Raw genomic sequence first — 23,616 nt, 5'->3', positions numbered from 1 at the left:
AGGGGATAATGCTAGCAATCCACCATCCTCTGCCCAAGTACTGCTTTTTAAATTTCATAAACAAGCACTTGTGCAGGCTGTGCACCCATAAAGTAAATTAAGTATTCTAAATACAATAATGTATTCCTACAATCAAGGGTACTCTTTACCTAGAATGGCGCCCAAAATTTGGATCTTGGGCATCGCAAGGTAAAAAATCGCGTCGGTCGCATCGCATGCGACCAAAAAATCGCATGCGATGCGACCGATGCGATTACTGCGATTTTACATAGGGAACAATGTTAAATGGCCCAATTGACCCGATTTTACATAGGGAACAATGTTAAATGGCCCACAGAGCCCAAATAGCCACCCTCAAGTGTGAAATGGGCCTCTGAATTGTTAACGCCACCCCATGATCAACATCAACCCGAAGCGTGGCGAGCGCAGCGAGCCCGCGAAGGGTGGCGGTACGGGTCCTCTGACCTTTTCATACCCCCACTATTCACGTCGGCGTGGAGTTGAGAACAGAAAGTGTGGCGAGCGCAGCGAGCCACCGTGCCCGAAGCGTGGCGAGCACACGCGGATACCTTCACAGGTATCCGCGTCCCCTTGCGGGCTCCACAGGTATCCGCGTTCGCCCGCCATGCTTTGGGCTCGGTGGCTCGATGCGCTCGCCACACTTTCTATTCTCAACTCCACACCGACGTGGATAGTGGGGGTATGAAAAGGTCGGAGGACGCGTACCACCGCCCCTCACGGGCTCGCCACGCTTCGTGTTGACGTTGATCGTGGGGTGGCGTTAATAATTGGGTGGGCTATTTCACACTTGAGGGTGGCTATTTGGGCTCTGTGGGCCATTTAACATTGTTCCCTATGTAAAATCGGGTCAATTGGGCCATTTAACATTGTTCCCTATGTAAAATTGCGGTAATCGCGTCGGTCGCATAGAATGCGATTTTTGGTCGCATGCGATGCGACCGACGCGATTTACATTTAACATGCATTTTTATGTGAAATCGCGGGCATCGCATCGGTCGCATCGCATGCCGTTATAATGGCATGCGATGTACATGCGATGCCCGCGATGGGCGCCGTTCTAGGTAAAGAGTACCCAATCAAGTATTAAGGAATGAAACTGAAAAAAACACTTTATGCCAACCATAATTATTTGATTTAAAAAACACTGAGAAAAATTTACCATTATTGCAATTACTGTACCTGATTTTTGGTTTGTTCCTGTGAATGTACTGTGAAGAGTGGATAATCATTCTTGGACTCACTTGGAGAAGTAACTGGAGACCACCCAATGGGAGCATCCACATTTATTGGCTGTTTGATAGGTGAGGTACCAGAAGTGAATGACTGAGACCGTTTAACTGGTGATGTAACAGCAGGAGTAAAAGTAGTAGGATTCGCACCAAAAAATGGTCTTGGCGTGGCAAAAGTTCTTAACTTTTGCAAGCTTAATGGAGCAGACTGACCAGTCGGAGAGCTCAAAGGTCGCACTGTTTTTATAGTTGATGGTGAAACCATTTCGGTCTGATATTCGTGTTGCACCAACTGAGACTGTTTCTCAGTCGAGACAGAAAACACATTTGTTGTTTCAAAAAGTTTCCCTTCTATAATTGGAACATGATCAACATTTTGTTTGGTCTCTTCAAATGAAACATGCTTCTTGTAATCTACAGAAACTTTACGAGGAACCTCAGTTGGTACCTTGCTTTGTGTAGACTCGCTTTCACTGTAAGAACTACTAATGTTTCCAATTTCTGATATTTCACCATTTTTAATCTCATTCGGTCTTTCTGCTAATATTGATGTGTCTTTTTCTTTATTTTCCTCTAAGCTAGAAGTCAAATTTAACACATTATATCTAGATGGAAGGGTTTTAATAGTTATCCTTGAAGCTTCATTACCCAGATCTTTAAGTTTAACAGTGCTGTTTGTAGCCACAGTTGAAGGTTTTGATTTGGCAATAGCAGAGGTTACGTACATGCTTGAAGCTCTTCTCTGCATCTGTAAATAGAAAGAACTTGGACCTTTGACTGGGCTTGTAGGATTCAATTTTTTTTTAATCTCAGGAACAGTAGTATTATCAGTTTTTAAGATTGTAGATGAAGATAAACTTCTTGCTAATGCAAGATGAGCTTTTAGACTTGGGTCATCAACATTTTTAGAAACCACACTAACTGGGTGGACACTTGCCCCTTGTGGGGCATGATTCCCATTTTTCATCAATGTTGGAAGTTCACTTTTTTCACCAATCACACCAAGAGATGATGTACTATTGCTATTTGTAACAGTATGACTTTTCTCCTGTTCACTCATACTTGAATATATTGAATTTGTTGCATCCCATGAACTTTCTGACTCTGCATATCTTTCTACATCAGGCAATCTCTGTGGTACAATTTTGTAAGTAGTCAATCCAATCTTGGGAAGGTAGTCTCTTGTGAGTTCATTTGATGGCTTAGGTCTGGGGTCGGAATGTTGCCTATATAACTGGAATGTTTTTGATTGTGGACCTTCAACAATGTTCTCTTGAACAGTTTGGGTATGTACACCTTCCCTGAGACTGCTGACAAATTCCAATTTATTTTGTTCTTTTCCTGTTGGTGAAGTCTTCTGCTCATAGACTTGCGTCTGCTGGCTTGTGTGACCATTGAGTTCGTGATGGACATGGTCTGTATTGCTCACAGTTAAATTAGAATTGCCCTGATAATTAGCAAATTCTTTTTCAGCAGTTATGTCCATATCACTGTCAAAATTTACAGTTTGAACAGCTGAATCCTGAGTTTTTCCCTTTTCCGAGCTGCCTATTTTCAAATTCAATTCTGTTTCGTTCTGAATAATGTGGCTGTTCTTTTGGAAAATAAGATTTGTAGTTTCATTAGGCTGCTCACATGGCAAGGTTTGGGAAGCTTGTTCCGTAACAATCGCTTTACTTTCAAATATTTCATGGCTCTCTGGTCCCATGGTTGTGGTACTAATTTCACTTTCACCTAATAGAGAAACAAAATAAAGAATACATTTTTTTTTTTATTTAATTAATTAATTGTTGATTCGATGCAAATGGCCTTTTTAATATATATGTATTATTAAATACTGTATATGGTTCCTTACGGTCAATCTGTAAGCTGCCACTAAGATACCTTAGCATTTGCACAGATTACCAATAATTGCACAATTCAGTAAATATCCCTATTGTGTACATCATTGAATCAGACCCTGTGACCATTAACTGCTTCCTGGAAGATGCTGCAATACCATTACAAGCGCTATTGTAAAAAAAAAAAAAAAAAAAAAAAAACAGTGACCAGTGAGTAGCTAAGCATTTTCTAGAGGTGAAACAGCCTATTCTCTCTACGTTGTTGTGTTATCCATCATGCCACCTATTGATTTGGGAGGCTGCATAAACTATGACAACTTCCCATCTTGACTCATTTTCACCCAAAGGATTCAATTAATATCTTGGCCTGCATGCCTTTTTGTAATTAAATAGTATCTATAAATTGTAGTATATAAATATATATATATTTTTTATGTAGTTGTGCACCTGTACATTTAGCCTTTCTATAGGTAATCAAGATGGTTCCCAGTTTGGAGTTGTGTGAATTATGGCTCGATACTTTGCATATAATAATAGAACTTGTTTCAATTTAGCACATTACAGGATGTAATGTTTTTGCATCTTTATAAATTTATTGGGTGTTTTATAATGTTCAGGCTGATGATTTCATATATGTTTGTTGTTTGATGGGTTTGATTTTCTTTCCCAATGAGGTCAGTAAGCATCACCTGCAAAGGGCATCTGGGGGGTTTACATGTGGTGTTATGTAATTAAGGCATTCTGAAACTTTAAACATTCCAATATGTCTCTGTTGTATAACTTACTAGCCATCCAATTTATATCTCTCTATGTATAATCTGGTCTTGACTTGTAAACAACAGCTGCTTTAACAATACAACCATTTTCTGATGAACTCCTGCACCTCCAGCTTCTTATACCCCCAAAACATTTGGGTGCCGGATGACTGCACGACAATCGGGATCCCGACAGTCTGTATACCGACATCTGAATCCTCACTGCCGGTGCCCAGACAGGGGCTATTCTCCCCTGTGGGGGTCCACGACCCCCATAGAGGGAGAACGATCCCGACAGTCAGTCATACCACACTCAATACATTTACCCCTAAAAAATGATGCAATGCAGTGGGTGCAAGTATTTTTCATGTTAAGTTCCATTGTGCTTCATATGCACAGTCACACAGATTAGTGTCACATATCAAATTAATCAGCACAGACTCCCGACACTAGCAGAGGTGCAGGGTTGCTCGACTTCGGTCACTGCATTCTGTATTATAGCTAGATTTAGGATGAAAGATCTGTACTGTAGACAGAGGCTCTAAGAAAAGTTGATGAAATGATTAAAGTGCTTTCATTGTTGCCACCACTGCTGCGGAATACATTTAACTGCATCTACAACATTTTATTGGTAAGCAAAGGCAACTGTAGATTTCCTACTGCAGAGAGAGAAAACCAGCCTAATTGCCACTTAAATCCATAAATGTAGCCTGGCATCACCTCTTTATGGTCCATTAACTTGAGATGGCCATAGACTAGGGTGACTTCTCCAAGGAGAGATGTGTAGGCAGTCCTTTAGCATACGATGCAGCATATGCAATCCCAGCCAAGCCTACAAAAAGGCTTGGCGATGGGATATATCTACTTAGCAACAAATACCAAATCGCCATGGAAGCGCCCTAGTGTGTGGGCACCTTGACACTCAGTCCGTGGCTTTCTGCTCACATTCATTCTCCATCTCACTTCATCGTACTGCCCCATGTGATGTACAGCCTTGTCCTCACTAACACAATACTGTACATGGCACGAACATAATACATGAATGGATAGGTCACTGCCTAACAAGATTAAGACACTCATCTTCCGAAATGACCTGTACCTGAGAATGATCAAGTGGTTCTATGCACATAAAAAAAAAAAAATAGCTAGAGCGCATAGAATCCTTACTCAAAAAACAATACATTTATGTGTAAAGTTTGCAGACACACATATCCCGTATCCGTGCATCCGTTATCCGAATTATTCCAAAAACCGTGGTTTTTGGAATCATTAGAATTTTTTTTTTAACCCCCCCATACCCTCTTTTCATACTTACCAAGTCCCAGGGCATCCACAGCAGGCCTCCAGCATCTTCTCCAGCGGTCCCAGGAATGCATTGCGCGAGTGTGCGCGCCGGTGACGTCACCGGTGCGCGCGCACACTCGCGCAATGCATTCCTGGGACCGCTGGAGACCTAGAGTAGATGCCGGAGGCCTGCTGTGGACGCCCGGGGACTGCGTGGATGCCGAGGGACCACCGGACACCATCAGGGGACAGGTAAGTATGACTAAAAAAATGTATTCCAAAAATCGAAAAATTCCCCTATCCAGAAAGCTCGTGGTCCCGAGCATTTCGGATAGAGGATACTCAACCTATATCTGGCGCCCCATAGTGCATGTTTTCAGACTACCCATCAATAGCAGAAGTTTTGATAAAGTAGTAATAAAAATAAAAAATATACAAAAATTTGCTGACACTTTAAAATCAACCTGCATGTTCAGCAGACATCAATCATCTAACGACGTTTGGGAGCAAACACCGTTAAAGATATTAAGTGTACACATTAGATGATATTGTGAAAGATATACATAAAGAAGCCCCTTTCTGAGCGATATATTTCACAATATCCTCTAGTGTGTATGGGGCTTAAGATGGATAGGAAGGAGAAATAATGCTCTATGGCAAAACTTTTTTGGTACTTGTTACCTAGAATGGCGCCCATCGCGGGCATCGCATGCCATTATAATGGCATGCAATGCGACCGATGCGATGCCCGCGATTTCACATAGAAATGAATGGTAAAAGCTAAATCGCGTCGGTCGCATCGCATGCGGCCAAAAAATCGCATGCGATGCGACCGACGCGATTACCGCGATTTACATAGGGAACAATGTTAAATGGCCCAATTGACCCGAATTTACATAGGGAACAATGTTAAATGGCCCACAGACCCCAAATAGCCACCCTGAAGTGTGAAATGGCCCCCCCAATTGTTAACGCCACCCCACAATCAACGTGAACCCGAAGCGGTACGCGTCCTCCGACCTTTTCATACCCCCACTATCCACGTCGGCGTGGAGTTGAGAATAGAGCTCGAAGCGTGGCAAAAGCAGCGAGTCCCGTGAGGGGACGCGGATACCTGTGAAGCCCACGAGGGGACGCGGATACCTGTGAAGGTATCCGCATCCGCTCGCCACACTTGGCTCGCCACACTTTCTATTCTCAACTCCACGCCAACGTGGATAGTGGGGGTATGAAAAGGTCGGAGGACGCGTACCGCCGCCCCTCGCGGGGTCGCTGCGCTCACCACGCTTCGGGTTGACGTTGATCGTGGGATGACGTTAATTGGGGGGGCCATTTCACACTTCAGGGTGGCTATTTGGGGTCTATGGGCCATTTAACATTGTTCCCTATGTAAAATCGCGGTAATCGCGTCGGTCGCATCGCATGCGATTTTTTGGCCGCCTGCGATGCGACCGACGCGATTTTTTTCCTTGCGATGCCTAGGATCAAAATCGTGGGCGCCGTTCTAGGTAACAAGTACCACTTTTTTTTTTATGACCAGATTTGGTCTCTGTACAGTCTACAATACATAATTTACTCACCATCCTTGTCGTAGCCCAGTGGTTTACTTTCAGGTACAGTTTCTACAGTTTCATCTTTTAGGAAATTATCTTTTCTGCAAGACATAGTGATTAAAGTCCATACATAGTGGTTATCATATAGTTTTCCATGTATTAAGTAAAAATAAAAGTTTTCTTTTCTTAGGATACAAATGCTAACCAGTAAAGCCCTAATGGACATGTGGCAGCCATCTTTAAATGCATAATGATATTGTCAATATATTTAGTCCACATTTTTAAAACTGCCACCTGCATGCTTTATTTGTCTATTGGTGTTAAGTCATCCCAATGATGCAGGTATTAGGGAGGTCCCTGATTGTGCACAGATGGGATAATCAAAGGTTCTGTAAATTAACGAGAATACTTTTCTGCAGAGAATTGCTGATTTATCCATAGAACAGATTAAAAAAATAAAATAAAAAATAGGCATTTATTATGGGATACTTACGTGCTATGTTTAATCTCATCTTCTGAAATCTTAACTGTATTTACTGCATCAGAGAGCACAGAACAATTCTGTGTTTCAGAAACCTCAATTGTATTAAGGACTACAGTTTTTGCCTCTAAATGTTCTTCAGTGGAAGGTAACCTTGTTTCTTCTTTCGTCGAACCACAAGTTTCTTCCATGGTCGGATCACAAGTTTCTTCCGTCGTCAAACTATTGGCTACGTCTTTAGAACTGGAATTGGCTTCGTCCTTGGGACGTAAACTTGACTCATCCTTCTTCTTAAACTCCAGCAACTCTGGCTCAGGTATTACATCACCTACAATAGGAAAAGGAAAGCACTATTCAATTTTAAAGGTTTACTACAACCAATACTGAAAATAATTTTTGGGATTAGGTAAAATGCAGTACATTATTTAACAGAGATACAATGTTCCACCCAATCCTACAGCTCCACTAATGTCTATAGGAGCCTGGTGATACTCTCCATTCTGAAGAACGTTGTTGTTCAACAAGAAATTACTGGTATGGAAAAGCCTGCCTCAGAAGGAGCAAGGAGAACATAACTGGACAATGGCAGATGTTAACCAGGTGACCTGGTAATGCTGAATGACTAAAGAATACATTTGTACATTTAAAACACAAATACTTTACGAAGTAAAAGAAAAAAAGTGTTTGACTGAACGGTATTGGCGATTTAAATGTTATACTTAAAACCTACCGTGTGCTTGGTTAATTTAATCTGACATTTTTACTTAATACAAAATTGTTTACACTAAACTGGTACTTACTAGTTAAGGAGTAATGTGGTGGATCAAGTGGATTCTAGCGGTCACTGGTGGTATTTCACCTCAGAGGTAAGGTGTATTAAGCTATATAGGGCAGTATGGATGGTGTAATTGTTAGCATTACTGACTCACAGCACTGAGGTCATGGGTTCGATCCCCACCATGGCTCTAACTGTGCAGAGTTTGTATATTCGCCCCGTACTTGCGTGGGTTTACTCCGGGTACTCCGGTTTCCTCCCACAATCCAAAAATACAGATCGGTTAATTGGCTTCCAACAAAATTAACCCTAGAATGTCTGTGTGTGCGTGTACATGTGGTAGGGAATATAGATTGTAAGCTCCAATGGGGCAGGGACTGATGTGAATGTTCAAATATTCTCTGTAAACCGCTGCGGAATATGTATGCGCTATATAAGAAACTGTTAATAATAATAATTATATATATATATATATATATATATATATATATATATATATATATATATATATATATATATATATATATATATATATATATATATATCCAAGTTCTGGGATGGCACTCCCAATCTGGTATAGCAGCGCTATCCAAAAGTAATAAGCCGGTGCCCGCCTAAGTTCAGAGCAGTGGAGTGCTGCTCTTAAATGCAGTGAGGGGAGGAGACGGTGGCCCTCAAAAATAAAGAGACCAAGCAATCCAGTTTTAGTACCGACGTTTCAAAGCCGGGTGGCTTTTTTATCAAGGTGCTTAGAGAACAGTTTGTACAATGTGTAACACTCACCTAAATACTCCTATTCAGACTCAGACTACGATCGAGTTTTATTCAAAGCCGATACTGTGGCATCAGTCGGGACTCCTGACCATATACAGTTATATCATGAGTGGCTTAATCTTAAGCGTAAAGAAACTGATTTCTTTTATCATGGGCTTACATTGTCAGACTATGTGCGTGACAAGAAAATTCCCTGCGGCTTCCGTATTAAAAACGTCCCTACTATTGGACGTTTTAACATACCATTTTGCCGCACTTGGACTTCAATACTGAACAAGTGTTCTTTTGATTTAATGGTAGCCGTCATTGAGGAATCAGCCCGAGAACTGGCATCTGTCCGTGAAAAAATCTCTATCTTTGAAAGATCACATCAAGACACCCTAAGTAATGACCCCTCAACAATTGGATGGAAAAAATTGCCACTCAAGTTGACAAATATAAAAGAGATCTCATCAACTACAAAAAAAAACAAAAAAGATAAGGTCAATAATGATTATGACCGGCATCAAGTCTACCCATGGTTGACAGGAGGAGAAGTGTCTACACGGCCAATTAGGAAGCGTACCTCTACTAGATTCAACAGATCCGCGCTTGAAACAGATACCTCCAAAGATGAGCAATCCTCCGCAAGTGACATTGACGCCCACCATATTGTCCAAGGTCAACCCCCTTTAGGACCAGGCGTACGAGTCAACTTATCCAGAGGAAGAGGCAATACACGAGGAGGGGGGGCCAGAATCAAAGAACCGGGTACAAAAACCAGAGTTCAGCCAAAGAGGTACCCCAGGAACTAGTCTTCAATTTATCAAACAGAGAACTCACATCTACAGAATCTGTCAAAAGGTCTGAACTTTGTTCCGGTGAATAAAATGGACCCGTTTAAAATGCAAGTGGAACAATTCAAGTTACATCGATCACTTAAGTTAAGTGAATTCTTTCAAGATTAACAACCTGCCTCACCGGCCTTTCTGTACCCCAACTCCCAGCTAAAATTCAGAAAAAATCTAAATTTGATCCAATATCATTGAATCCATTGATCAAGACTTACTGCCGTTTAATTGAACAGGACATTGACAACTTAAACGTTTCGCCCACCCCTATAAGAACTAACTTTACCAAAGCAGAATGGGAAGCTTTGCATTCCCTCAGCAATGATCCGCTTATATCAATTAGATCAGCGGACAAGGGTGGAGGCGTAATGGTTCTCAATACTGCAGACTATGTCTCTGAAGCTGAAAGACAGCTACAAGATGTGGACACTTACTGTCTCCTTGATAAAGATCCCACAGTGAGATTTAAGGAGGAGTTAGATGGAATACTGGACAGTGCTGTTCAAACAGGCACTATCAACAAATCCACGAGAGAAGCACTTAATGTGGCATGTCCCATCATTCCCCTATTATATCTGTTGCCCAAGATACACAAGACGCTGGTACAACCCCCGGGCAGACCGATAATTTCTGCTAGGGGATCATTGTACCAGGCAGTCTCGGTGTATCTGGACTCATTTCTGCAGCCCTGTGTTCAGGGGGAGAGTTCATATAGAGTTGGACACCTTATTGTCCAAACTCGCCGATTTAGGAACTGTATCCTCTGATTGCACACTTAGCACCATTGACGTTGTAAGCCTTTACACATGCATACCGCACGATCAAGGCTTAGGTGCAGTACGTGACCTCATCACTAACAATCCCCTGTATACAGGGCCTGCTATTGAATTTTTTTTGCGTTTATTAGAACTAACATTAAAACGTAATTATTTCACCTTCAATGGGAGGTTTTATCTCCAGAGCCGCGGCTGTGCGATGGGGTCCTCAGTGGCCCCATCGTACGCCAACGCTTACATGTTTGCGATTGAAAATAAACTGTTTACTCAGAATGCATCCATCAGGGGTCAGTTAAGACTGTATACTCGTTACATCGACGATCTCCTGATCTGCTGGTCAGGAGACGCCGATGTACTTAAAGCTCTTATCGAGACTCATAATAAAACAGAATCACCTGTCAAATTTACTTTTACTATCAGTGCTGATGAGGTACAATATCTGGATGTCAACATCCAGATTATTGATCAGCAAATTGTAACTTCCATTTATACTAAAGTTACCGACAGGAACAACATCCTGTTAGCCTCCAGCCACCATCCCATGCCCCTCAAAGTAGGGTTACCCTACTCGCAAATGTTACGAGTTCGCCGAATAACCAGTGACCCCAATAAATTGGAATCTGCACTTGACGATATGATCAACAAATTTGTTGTACGAGGGTATGATCTTAACAGCTTATTACACTCCAAAAATCGAGTGTTCAAATTAACACATGACCAAGCCCTTAAATCTAATAACAAAAACAAAGTTGACAATAAAATAATCTGGGTTAATGCATTTCATACCAACAGTTCTGAGGTCAACCGCATTTGCAAAAGTCACTGGCCAATTGTGTCGACAGACCCCAGTTTACCATCTCTACATGGCAAAAAACTTATGAGTGCTTATACCCGAGGTAAAAACTTAAAAGACTACTTGGTCAAGAATGATATACGCTTCCCTCCTCCAAAACCCCATACGTTTTTGGGAACTCCAAAATTGGGCTGCTTCAGGTGCAGTGGGTGCATGACCTGTAGCTATTTGCTACAGGGAGACACTTTCTGTCACCCTTATTCAGGTAAAAAATATAAAATAAAACATAGGTTAACCTGTTCAACCAGGTATGTAATCTATCTTTTAAGTTGTCCATGCGGCCGACATTATGTTGGTAAAACCGACAGAACTTTTAAAGAACGTGCTGCTGGACACCGCTCGAACATCAAAATTGCCATTTCTGAAGGGACATTGCGAACATCCTGTGGCTCGCCATTTTCTGGAGGCCAGACACCCCCTCACCTCTCTTCGATACAAGATCATCGATCATGTCCCCCCGTTGAGAAGAGGTGGTGACAGATCTTTGAAATTGCTTCAAGCAGAGAGCAGATGGATACACACGTTACAAACATTAGTGCCTAGAGGTCTGAATGACCATCTCGGCCGATCTAATTTCTTATAACCACAATTATCGCTTACATGATCCAGTAGCCTACTTGTTGTGATGATTCATTGCCTTTTATACTGTATGTATGCCATTCATACATTGTACAATACTTATTATAGAGAATCACCATATGGGCGAATTAGCCCTGCAATATTGCATTGGGTGTATGAACTGTAGACAGTCTAGAATTATGTGTATACATTGTTTCTCTTTTTGCATATGTCATTGTTATATTTCAATTTTTCGATTTTTTTCTGTTTATTTGTATCATTCTTTATTTTTTGATGTTTTTCTTTATCACTTGAACATGACTGGCTCACGATGCGACTTTTATAGTTGCAGGCCAGCCATTGTAAATATTTTGTAGCAATTGAGCTTGTACTCATTAACACTGTTTGTTGCTTTGGCAACATGTATATTTATTATTTGTTTTTTTGTGATCATCAGGTGAACTGGCTCCCTCCGTGTGTCCCTCCGTGCCATGTACGTAGGAGATGACGTCAGCATCGGGTGCCTCCTCTGACTGACGCTGACGGGACTCGCGCCGGTGACCCAGGAGTATTTAGGTGAGTGTTACACATTGTACAAACTGTTCTCTAAGCACCTTGATAAAAAAACCACCCGGCTTTGAAACGTCGGTACTAAAACCGGATTGCTTGGTCTCTTTATTTTCGAGTGCCGCCCTCTCTCTATATATATATATATATATATATATATATATATATATATATATATATATATATATATATATATATATATATGGAGAGGGCGGCACTGGTATCGGCAGACAGACATTTGCAGAACTTCACTTTGAGACCAGAAAACTGGATGTACTGTTCCGCCTTCTATGTGCGTTTTATTTACTATTGAAGTAGAAATTGTGGAGCCTAAACACTGGACTAGGCCCAACATTGATTGTACCGGGTGAATAACCCCCTTTTCATTGGATGGTCCCACTTATATTAAAGTGAATATCAACTACCACCCTAAGACCCACAAAAATTGGGGACTCTCCGTGATTACGTTGACCCTACAAAGAGACAATCTGGTACTAAACCCCTGATGAAGTCTTTTTCAAGACGAAACGCGTCGGCTTACTTGCATTTCCGAAAAGGCTACTACTTCCAGATGTGACTCTGAAAAAATCTTTCAATAAAAAGCACACTGGTTTTATTAAGATTTGTACTGTTTTGTATTTTAACAAATCATTGGTTGAAACTCAATTTGGTGGTTGAAAGCGCTCTCTATACCTCTATCACTCTTATTTCTAAACTCCGCCTCCCACTAACAGGGGTGGACATAGAGCAGCTGCTTATAATTCTCTAAGGGCGCACGTGGGGTCACTCTTTTGTTGTGATATATATATATCGGAGGATCCATCCCTTGTTGAAGGGGGGGAAGTGAACACTCTCCTTATAACAATTGGAAAAAAGTCACTGGGGTTGTAAAGTCAAAAATAGATAATTTATTCCAATATGTGAAATTCCATCAATGCCCCGATGTTTCGGTCCACAAACGGACCTTCCTCAAGGAGCTTTTAGATGGTACATCAGCGCATACAGTATCCTATACCTCAGCCCTGGAGGATCTGGAAACCTGGATCCTCCAGGGCTGAGGTATAGGATACTGTATGCATCTAAAAGCTCCTTGAGGAAGGTCCGTTTGTGGACCGAAACGTCGGGGCATTGATGGAATTTCACATATTGGAATAAATTATCTATTTTTGACTTTACAACCCCAGTGACTTTTTTCCAATTGTTATAAGGAGAGTGTTCACTTCCCCCCCCTTCAACAAGGGAGGGATCCTCCGATATGTTTGGGACACATGGTAATCCATGTTAACCCCTTGTGAACACCCCGGAAATTACTATTTTAAGTAGTGAGAGTGCGGTCTTCTTCGACTATATATATATATACATATACACACACACACACACACATACACATACACATATACACATACATATATAGATGGCAATCCTAATTCACTTCTATTTATCACTGAAATGTTTCAAGCTTATGTTTGCTTCAAACAGGCCAAAGTATTGTACAACATTCATAAATGCACAACTGAGGAATTATTATGTAGTATTCATTATGGAAATGGTCTCACTAAGCATGGAGAAGTTTAATGCATCAATGTATATACATCGTCTGACAGATTTAACCTTAATGTTGCTAATCAAGTCAATAAGGTCGACATTAGAAGACCTGGGTCTGAATTATCTTTGGCAACTGTAAAATGACTACATTAACCAATTTCTATTATTGATTAAATGCATAAACATGCTTTCTAGTAAATACATGTCTCTGACACCTCACAATGTGACCACCAAAGGTATCTCCATTCAGAGTACACATTGAGTCAGCACAATTGGTGCCATGGTTAGTCTCTGGGTACAACGCTTTAATTCCAAAATATACTTGTAAGTTAATTGACACCTAACAAAAATGAACCCCATGGGTAAATGTGTGTTTGTGTAATGTGGTACAGAATACAGACTGTAAGCTGCAAGGCTATGGGTCAGTACAGATGGTGTAATGGTTAGCATTACTGCCTCACAGCATTGAGGTCATAGGTCCGATTCCCAACATGGCCCTAACTGTGCAGAGTTTGTATATTCTCCCTGTGTTTGCGTGGGTTTCCTCCGGGTACTCCGGTTTCCTCCCAAAATCCAAAAATATACTGGTAGGCTAATTGTCTCCCAACAAATGAACCCTAGAATGTCTGTGTGTGTGTACATGTGGTAGGGAATATAGATTGTAAGCTCCACTGGGACAGGGACACAAGCATTAGGTCAACAATGGCTGACATGAAATAGGCCGACATGAGTAACTTTTTTGCCCAGAATGTCGACAGTCTCGCTAACTCTGCACACTATTCTCCCTTCACACCCTAGTGGATGGTAGTGTCAGTGATTGGAGATAGAGACCATGGTATTAGTGTGAGTAATATAGGTTGGAGGAAGGTAAGCTCAAATATATGCAGGGCTGGCCAACTGATCCTCGAGATCTACCAACAGTTCATGTTTTCCGGGCCACCTGTTGATCTGTAGGATGCGTCAGTTTGGAATGCAGCACATGTTGGAAAATGTGACAATTAGTAATGACTAGGGGGTCTGGAAAACGTGAATTTTAGGTAGATCATGAGGATCAGTTCGGTCCCCTCTACTCTAAGGGATGAGTTGTCATCAAATGCTTAAAGATCTCATGGCTATGGGAGCTCCTGATTGGGCATGGAAATTCCATTATGTAGTCAACAACGTCGGAGAAGTCTTGTGAGAGTGAGACATGGTTACACGCACGGAGGTTAGTTGCAGGTCAGAGACAGATCTAAGAGGATGAGAGGAAGTATTTTGAGAGGTGTTTAAGAAGCATAAAGAGATTGTGCTGATGAGGGGCTTTCTAGGTAAGGATAAGTAATCTCATTCTTGCTGCTTAAATTTACTTTGGCACTGGTCCAGAAGTAAACCTTCAATGGAATCAGATATTGGTTTGGTACCATATATCCTCTGCCTGAAATAGTGAAGATGATGAACCAATTTAGAAAGTCATATTAAATAGCCTGTGATGTCAAAAAAGTGTACAGATGGCAGGGACGTGCGGTGAGGTTTGTGGTTGGTGAGGCACTGGCTTGGTGGAGCCAGCGCCGACAGGCTCTGTGGGGAGCGTTGGGTCCAGGTTGCTCATGCGCTGACAGGCAGGTGCGGTAGCTGCCCCCTGCATAAGCAGCAGTGACCAGAAAGAACAGCTCCTGCCTGTCAGCGCTGAAAGAAGCAACCTGGACCCAGCGTTCTCCATTGCTGGCTCCACCAAGCCGCGATGGCGTCTGCCCACATACATTTTTCAAAAAAAAAAAAATGCGGCCAAATGTAATAGCCTTTTAAGGGGCAGACTTGTTTGTGTATGTGTTGTGTATCTGTGTATTTGTGTAAAGTGACAGAGGTGTGTACTGTTTCTGTGTGATTGTGTAAAATAAGTGTGATTTTAAATGAAGTATAATTGGCTCAATACTCTTTAAAATAACCTATGAGGCTCGTACATTAGGCAAATATACTTCATTTAAAAACACTTATTTGACTTACACAAACACACAGAAACAGTACACACCTTCACCTCTGCCATTTTACACAAACACACACCTGTCACTTTACACAAATACACAGATACACACCTCTGATACAATACAAATACACAGATACACACAAACAAGTCTGTCCCTTAACACAAACACCTGTGCCATAAAAAAAAACCAGCCCCCAGACACACATTACCACTTGTCCAGGCACTGCTTGCAAGCCGCCCAGACAGACCTCCAGCAGAGATCCAGAGCGTTCTGGGACAGGCACCAGGACACAAAACAAGAGCGCCGGCGGGAGGCAGAAGAGTGACACCGGACAGGAAAGGGAGCGCAGCGTGCGCCGGTGCCCGGTGTCCAGATAACAGCAGGAGCTGGGACAGTGGCGTAAGTTCGTCCCAGGCGCCCGGAGGCAAGATGAATGCTGGTGCCCCCTCCACACACACACACACACGCACACGCACGCACGCGCACGCGCTCTATATCTAAACTAGTAATCCTGCTTGAAGCAAAAGCTTCGAAAGCTAGTCTGCGACCTTCTCTGTGAGAAAGAGATATAGTTTCTCTCTCTGCCAGCTGATGGCAGCGTTTCTGAGACTCACGGACACTAGACATATATATAGATGATAGAAAGCAGTCATTGTGGGTATTGATAAGAAACGTAAAATTCAAGTGTTTATTGGTAATGGCATGTCGGATGAAAGGAAAGGTGATGGAAAGAGCATTGGAAAGAGTGGAAAAGAGATAGATGGGGAGCCAGGAGAGAAAAGGAGAGGGGAGGGAGAGGTTATAGACAGACAGGTGGAGGGGGATTGAGAGAGGGGGGCAGGGGAAGAGAAAGAGAGGAGAGGGTGGCTAGTGAAGAGCAGTGAGGGGTAGGGAGAGAAAGTAGGGGGAAGAGAGAAAAATAGTGGACACAGATAAAGACAGGGAGAGGGGAAGAGAGGAGAACAAGGGTTAGAAATGTTTGGAACAAGCATCACTTTTTAATGCCTAGAACCCATCCCCTAAATGAATCTAAAATATGCATTTCATTTTAAAATAAAAAAGCAGCAACACATGGAGCAGGACTGATAACCAGTGGTGTAACAATTGTATAGCAGCGCTTTGAACTTGCAGCAGTAGTACCTCACGCGTCAATGCTGAGTGTTCAATAGGTCAGCGGCTCCTGGTCATCCTGCAGGTCACGCCAGGTCTCCCGCAGTTCAGAGGTGCCAGACTTTACCGCAGGGAGCTGAGAGCTCAGCCCAGCTCCGCCCGCTCCCCCCAGCAATACAGGTCAGCGCCCCCCGGCAATAGAAGTCCCGCTCCCCCACCCCCCCCAGCAATAGAAGTCCCGCTCCCCCCCCCCCCCCCCCCGCAATAGAAGTCCCGCTCCCCCCGGCAATAGAAGTCCCACTCGCCCCCTCGCAATAGAAGTCCCCCCCGCAATAGAAGTCCCGCTCCCCTCCCCCGCAATAGAAGTCCCGCTCACTTATAAAAATGTGCTATACACGGTGGGTACCACCTCACCTATAGAAGAGCCACGATGATGGTCAGGGACGTGCTTTCTGCCTGTATGAAAGCACGCCCCTGTCACGGAGACAGCATCACTGTGCCCAATCACTTCTGCCTCAGTGACAGGGGTGTGCTTTCATATAGGCAGAAAGCACGTCCCTGTCACCGAGGCACTGCTATAAGTGCCGCCTATATGTGCTTTCTAAATGAGCTTTTACAGCCCCGGAGCTCAGCCCTGCCCACTGCCCGCCCCTGTGTCTGTTGCTGTAAAACAGACAGCGAGAGGCACCGCTCTTGATGCCGCATAAACTAATAAAAAAAATGGTAAAAATGATTATAATAATACAAAGCATATACTTATGACACATAATATGTGTCATAAGTATTTTCTTTTAATTGTATTATTATATTAATCATTAATGACAGGGGAGGCTCTGCCTCCCCTGCCTGCACGTCCCTGACAGATGGAGCCCGCTTCATATAGCGGGGGTTTAGCCGTCAGATCGCCAACCGCTAGCCCCTGGCCAGGGGACATGCCTGTGCATCCTCTTCCAACGGAGCTCCTCACCGGTTCCAGACACTAACCCTAACCTCCCCCTGCCCATCTCCCTGAAGCAGAGACGGGCAGGGTTCACGTCCCTTGCTGCCCGGTAACTGGGGCGCGCGTCCCAGTCAGATGGTGCGCCATCTCACCAGCGGGGGGCAATCTGGCGAGCCCCGGCACTGGATGAGAGGTGCTCCATCTGTATCAAGGAAAGAGTGGATAACCAATCTCGCTACTTGAGACTTCAAATGTATATAGTTGAAAACTCTTATGCTGTTCCTTCTTGATGTGGAGGTGCAAAGAGGACAAAGAACATTAATAACTGTGCAAACATAAATGGGAGTGAGCCTTGTGACTCCTTAACTCTCTATGTACCACATGGCTAGTCAGCTGCAGCAATGAGCATACTAGCTCCAGGGCAGGGAGCTGGGATTAAAGTACAAACCAACTTGGCACACAATTCAAAGAAACGTAATTGAACAGTGAGAGAACGGTCCAACTTTTCCCAATCTAGGCAACTACAGTATTCATTACAGAGATATAATAAACCTAGAAATGTATGTTCTGTTGGGCTGAGTCCTACATATTTCCTAAGTAGTTCAAAGCAATGCATTAAAATAATATGAATAAGCAGGAAAACTGAATCGGTCTAAACAACACAAACAAATACTGCTACATTACATACACAGGGCTGATGCGAAGTGTGAACACATGTATCCAATGTGAAAATGTATTCACTTAAAAATAAAAATGCCAAATGTGTGCACAAGTGGCAAATTGTGTTCAACATACGTGTAATACACTTACATTCCATTGTGAAATAAATATATTTAATACTTTCACTAAGAAGTTTGAAAACATTTGAAAAAATACAGCAGCTATATATCTCATGTATGTATGTATGTATGTATGTATATATAGATATAAAAATCTTTCTAGAATTCAGTAACTGAAATTATATATTATATGCACAAGCACCACTATTACCTTCCCAGACAAAGATGGGTGCTTGGGCCACTATATGTACAGGCCTTATTACTGGCCAGTAAAACTACATATACTACATACAGTATACAAAATATATATATATATATATATATATATATATATATATATATATATATATATAAAAAAAAATATATATATATATATATATATATATATATATATATATAATGGGTTTGATAAATGGAAGTAAGAAGTGTTCTATGCTGCTATTTAATGGGACAAAATTGCAAGTTGTGATCTTAATTTTAAAGCACTGCAACATGCAATATTTTCAAAGTCAAAATCATGTAAAGGCTGCACACACATTAGCATTAGTAAGTAACAAACATGTACGGTGGGAAGATAAATTATTAGAAGCATTTACATTTAACAGTGGATATATTTTAGCAACCTGTATTGATCTCAACACAATGCACAGGCAACATGTAAGTACTGCTTGCAGTTCAGCTACATTCCAGCAGGTGTCGCTACATGACTGTTTTAACTAACAAACGAGTGACAAAGCTGCTGTAAAGGAATGTAACAAGGCGTTTTCGTTTCTTAAGAAAGCAATGAAGCTATCTGTTTGTAGAACCACATGACTATCTAAAGGTTTACACGTGTATGAGTGATTGGAGTCACTAATGAGCGCCATTATAGTAAACTAGGAGAAGCAGGTCCGTATGGTGCATGAACCATCATCATGTTATGCGCTACAGAGGGGAAAGACATAACTTGTACAGCCAGCAGAAAAGTCTTATTTTATACATGTTATATGGATGACCAGTTTCTTATTTGGAATAATACTCAGGAGTAATTTTTACAGTTAATTGAGAATCCGTATCTGAATTTCCATGTATACTATGAGCTAAGAATAAATTAGCTTTTTGGATGTCTTAGTGCCCCCTTCTGAGACTGAATAAACTGTCCTAAGGAGACTAATCATTTGCTACATAGTAATAGCGGCCATCCTAGAAAACTGAAAGCTGGGTTACCGTATTCTCAGAGGAGTCGGTATATAGAATTAATGATAAAATCGCCAAATGGTGAGTCAACAGTTGGATAATTTAATTGGGAAATCTGCAGCCAGAGACTTTGAACGTAAAACTTTGAAAATAACCAAGAGAGTCTTTAGATCGTACCGAACATTAGAAAACTACTAACTCATAGATTCCCGATGACTACTAGATATAACAGTTCATCTTCTGGTATTATTTATTTACAGTTTCTTATATAGCGCAGCAGATTCCATTGCACTTTACAATGGTAGACAGTGATAAAACAAACTGGGTAAAAACAGACAGACTTTGAGGTAGGGTACAGGTTGAGTATCCCGGTACTTCTGTAGTTTCACGGCGCCGGAAGTGCAGAGGCTCGCGTGCCGCTCTAGCTATGAAACTTGGCAGCCTGCCAGAGGCTCTGATTAACCGTGCGAGTGCCGCTCTAGGTCAGACAGAGTGTGCTCGCGCCGCTCTAGCTGTATTGACAGCTACGTAAACAGCGTATAGCTGTATTGACAGTGTAGCGGCGGGCAGCGGCGGGCAGCAGCAGCGCGCTGCCCAGGCGCTGAGAGGTCACTGTCACTGTGGCACTTGTAGTTCCACAGTGAAATAGGCAGCACTGACCGTGTAAATCCCACTATCCACGCCCACCTGAAGCGAGGGGCGGCGGTACGCGTCCTACGACCTTTTCATACCCCCACTATCCACGTCGGCGTGGAGTTGAGAATAGATTAGTGTGGCGAGCGCAGTGAGCCACCGAGCCCGAAGCGTGGCGAGCCCCGCAAGGGGACACGGATACCTTCACAGCTATCCGCGTCCCCTCGCGGGCTTCACAGGTGTCAGCGTCCACTCGCCACGCACCGAGCCCGAAGCGCTGACACCTGTGAAGCCCGCGAGGGGACGCGGATAGCTGTGAAGGTATCCGCGTCCGCTCGCCAGGCTTCGGGCTCGGTGGCTCGCTGCGCTCGCCACACTAATCTATTCTCAACTCCACGCCGACGTGGATAGTGGGGGTATGAAAAGCTCGTAGGACGCGTACCGCTGCGCTCGCCACGCTTCGGGTGGGCGTGGATAGTGGGATTTACACGGTCCATAGCTGTGGCGTCCACTAGTGGCACTGAGGGTGGGTTTCAATAGTGTTCCCCTAGGGCCACCTAAACTTCTTAGCGGCTATCTATGCGACTCGAGATTCAGATGCAGTTGCGTCTGAATCTCGCGTACAGTTTAGAAGCCCCGGCATCGCTGTGCCGGGGTGTCCACTTTAACATACCCCCGTTGTCAGTGCTGCCTATTTCACTGTGGAACTACAAGTGCCACAGTGACAGTGACCTCTCAGCACCTGGGCAGCGCGCTGCTGCTGCCCGGCGCTACACTGTCAATACAGCTATACGCTGTTTACGTAGCTGTCAATACAGCTAGAGCGGCGCGAGCACACTCTGTCTGACCTAGAGCGGCACGCGCACGGTTAATCAGAGCCTCTGGCAGGCTGCCAAGTTTCATAGCTAGAGCGGCACTCGAGCCTCTGCACTTCCGGCGCCGTGAAACTACAGAAGTACCAGTATCCCTTTTCCGAATATCCATTATCCAAATTATTTCGAAAACCAAACATTTCGGAAAGTGAAAAAAATATATATTTTTTGCTAAAAGCATTACTAGGGACATCTGTACCAGCATTACTAGGGACCAGATATGTAACTGGTCCCCAGTAATGCTGGGGACATGATATGTAACTGGCACTAAATATGATACAGTATGTAACTGGCACTAAATATGTGCAATGACATGATTGCTTGGCATTCAAATTCAGTGCCTGAGATAGTACACAAACTTTGTTTCATGTTTTGAAACCTTGTATTATGCACAAATAAAATATATTTATGTGTATTTTAAGTATTTGATGTGTTTGTACAACATAAATGTAAGATACCTCAAGATACATCATTGAAATCTAAAAATATTCTGAAATACAGAATAATCCGTTATCCAAAATTCTTCTGATCCCGAGCATTTTGGAGAAGGGATACTCAACCTATAATAACAAAATAAGCAATAAATAGTGGCCATTATTGAAGACTGATGAGCCCCTTGGCTTATATAATATAAGCTTAATGCCCTGTATTTAAGAGGTTGGAATATCGGAGACTTATTGGCTAATGGGGATGTATTAGGTGTGCTTATAATAGGTGCAGATATCTTATCCCAGGCGATACATTTTTTTCTCCCCCAATCAGGTAGATTATCGCATTAGCCATCATTTGAATTGTAACAGCGCTCACGTAGTTTATCAGATTATTCGTCTGTGTGGTTTTTCCTATATAGGCAACACACAGTGTAAATGTAAGTATGACGGCTCACGATTCTCCTATCCGAGCTTTGATGAGTAGTGGCAAAAGCGAGCACCTGGTAGCTCTTCATTTTGCTGAAAAGGGTCACAGTTTTTAAGTCTCCAAATACATGATGATCGATCACATCCCTCCTCCGTGAAGGGGTGGTAACAGAGAAGTAATGTTATTGAGATGGGAGAATAATTGGATTTATCGCTAGGCTGTTGTTTGCCCAAGAGGGTTCAATTGGTAGATATCATTGTTTTGCTTTAGCAAAACTGGCCCTGATCAATGTACTATATATTACATAGTCTATGTTTGCATTTTTTTTTTTTTGCATGGCTATGCATTAATGTAATACTTATTGAAAGACTATTTGATTGATTGTTACAAGATATTTTACAGTCTATTCCAACTAAGTATATACGTATCCATGGTTATGGGTTATATCAAATGTAGGAAGCATGACATCATTCTTGGGCATGGTGGCTGGGACCAGAGTCTCGCTTCTGGTGGCACAGAGTTCACTGTGGGTCGTTTATGTATTTGGGCAAAACGCTGTTACTACTTTATGTATCCTAAAGGTTACGAATTAACACGGAAAAGTTGGTGTAACTGGCCGACTCTGTTAAGCGGAGGTCCTGCACAAAAGGACTATGTATGCTGTTGCTGCCAAGCTAAGTGGTAAAGGCAACAATTGACGGATTTTGTTTTAGTTATATACATATCTTTCCCTTAAGCTATAGCAGGGGACTTGGTCATTCTCCTGCAGTATTAATGCACTTTACTGAAGCTGGTTCAAAACCCCTCTCTGCCCAAAAACAAGCATGACCATAGCTCTCTTCCCTATTTGCCACATGAATATAAAAAGGGTATTCTAACAAAAATAAAAAGGTTCCCATTCTGAGTGAATAATAAGACTTTAATATTAAATACTGTTGCAGGACGCTTGGCATGACCAGCATAGGACAGATCTTTTTCTTATAAAAGTCCACAAATGTTTACCTGTTGGAGTTATCACGTGATCGTTTTTTTCGTCATTAGAGGCTTTTAGGTGTTTTGTGTCTTCTGTCACATCTGATATAAAAAGTAACAGAAATATTATCATTTAAAGCCAATTAATGTATATACATTACAGAAATACATTTCATACTACAGTAAAACATAACCACATAACTCCACAAGCTACACAGGCAGGATATACTCTGCTCTCCCGCATGACCTGATCAATGCAAATAATCATCATACTACAGTATTATACCCTACATCTGTCCAGCATGATCTGACCACTGGACAGAAGCAGAACCACTGGCAGGGCAGCTATTACATTGCACCGGAGCACACAGCTAAAGTATTTTTTCTCTTTTTTTCTGCGCTCATCACATTTCAACATCAACATCACACCTTTTTTTATTTTTTCTAACCGGTACATTTTCAGTATATAT

The 23,616-nt window shown here is 42.4% G+C and overlaps 1 protein-coding gene across 7 annotated transcripts in view; it reads right to left on the bottom strand.

Moving 5' to 3' along the window:
- Window positions 1-23,616, bottom strand: part of COBLL1 (cordon-bleu WH2 repeat protein like 1) — a 132,383-nt gene that overhangs the window by 6,680 nt on the left and 102,087 nt on the right. For all 7 annotated transcript variants that reach the window (XM_083153921.1, XM_083153923.1, XM_083153922.1 and 4 more), the window contains 4 exons: window positions 23,177-23,248; window positions 7,177-7,492; window positions 6,711-6,784; window positions 1,201-2,984 (listed from right to left, as the gene is read on the bottom strand). In XM_083153921.1, the coding sequence (XP_083010047.1) occupies window positions 1,201-2,984; window positions 6,711-6,784; window positions 7,177-7,492; window positions 23,177-23,248 (2,246 nt within the window). The remainder of the gene's footprint in view (window positions 1-1,200; window positions 2,985-6,710; window positions 6,785-7,176; window positions 7,493-23,176; window positions 23,249-23,616) is intronic.

This window comes from Crinia signifera, chromosome 7 (genome assembly GCF_055691185.1).
Source record: "Crinia signifera chromosome 7, ASM5569118v1, whole genome shotgun sequence".
NCBI classification, from domain to species: domain Eukaryota; kingdom Metazoa; phylum Chordata; class Amphibia; order Anura; family Myobatrachidae; genus Crinia; species Crinia signifera.
Note: the sequence above shows the minus strand (reverse complement) of the source record. Positions and strands in the feature narration are given on the sequence as shown.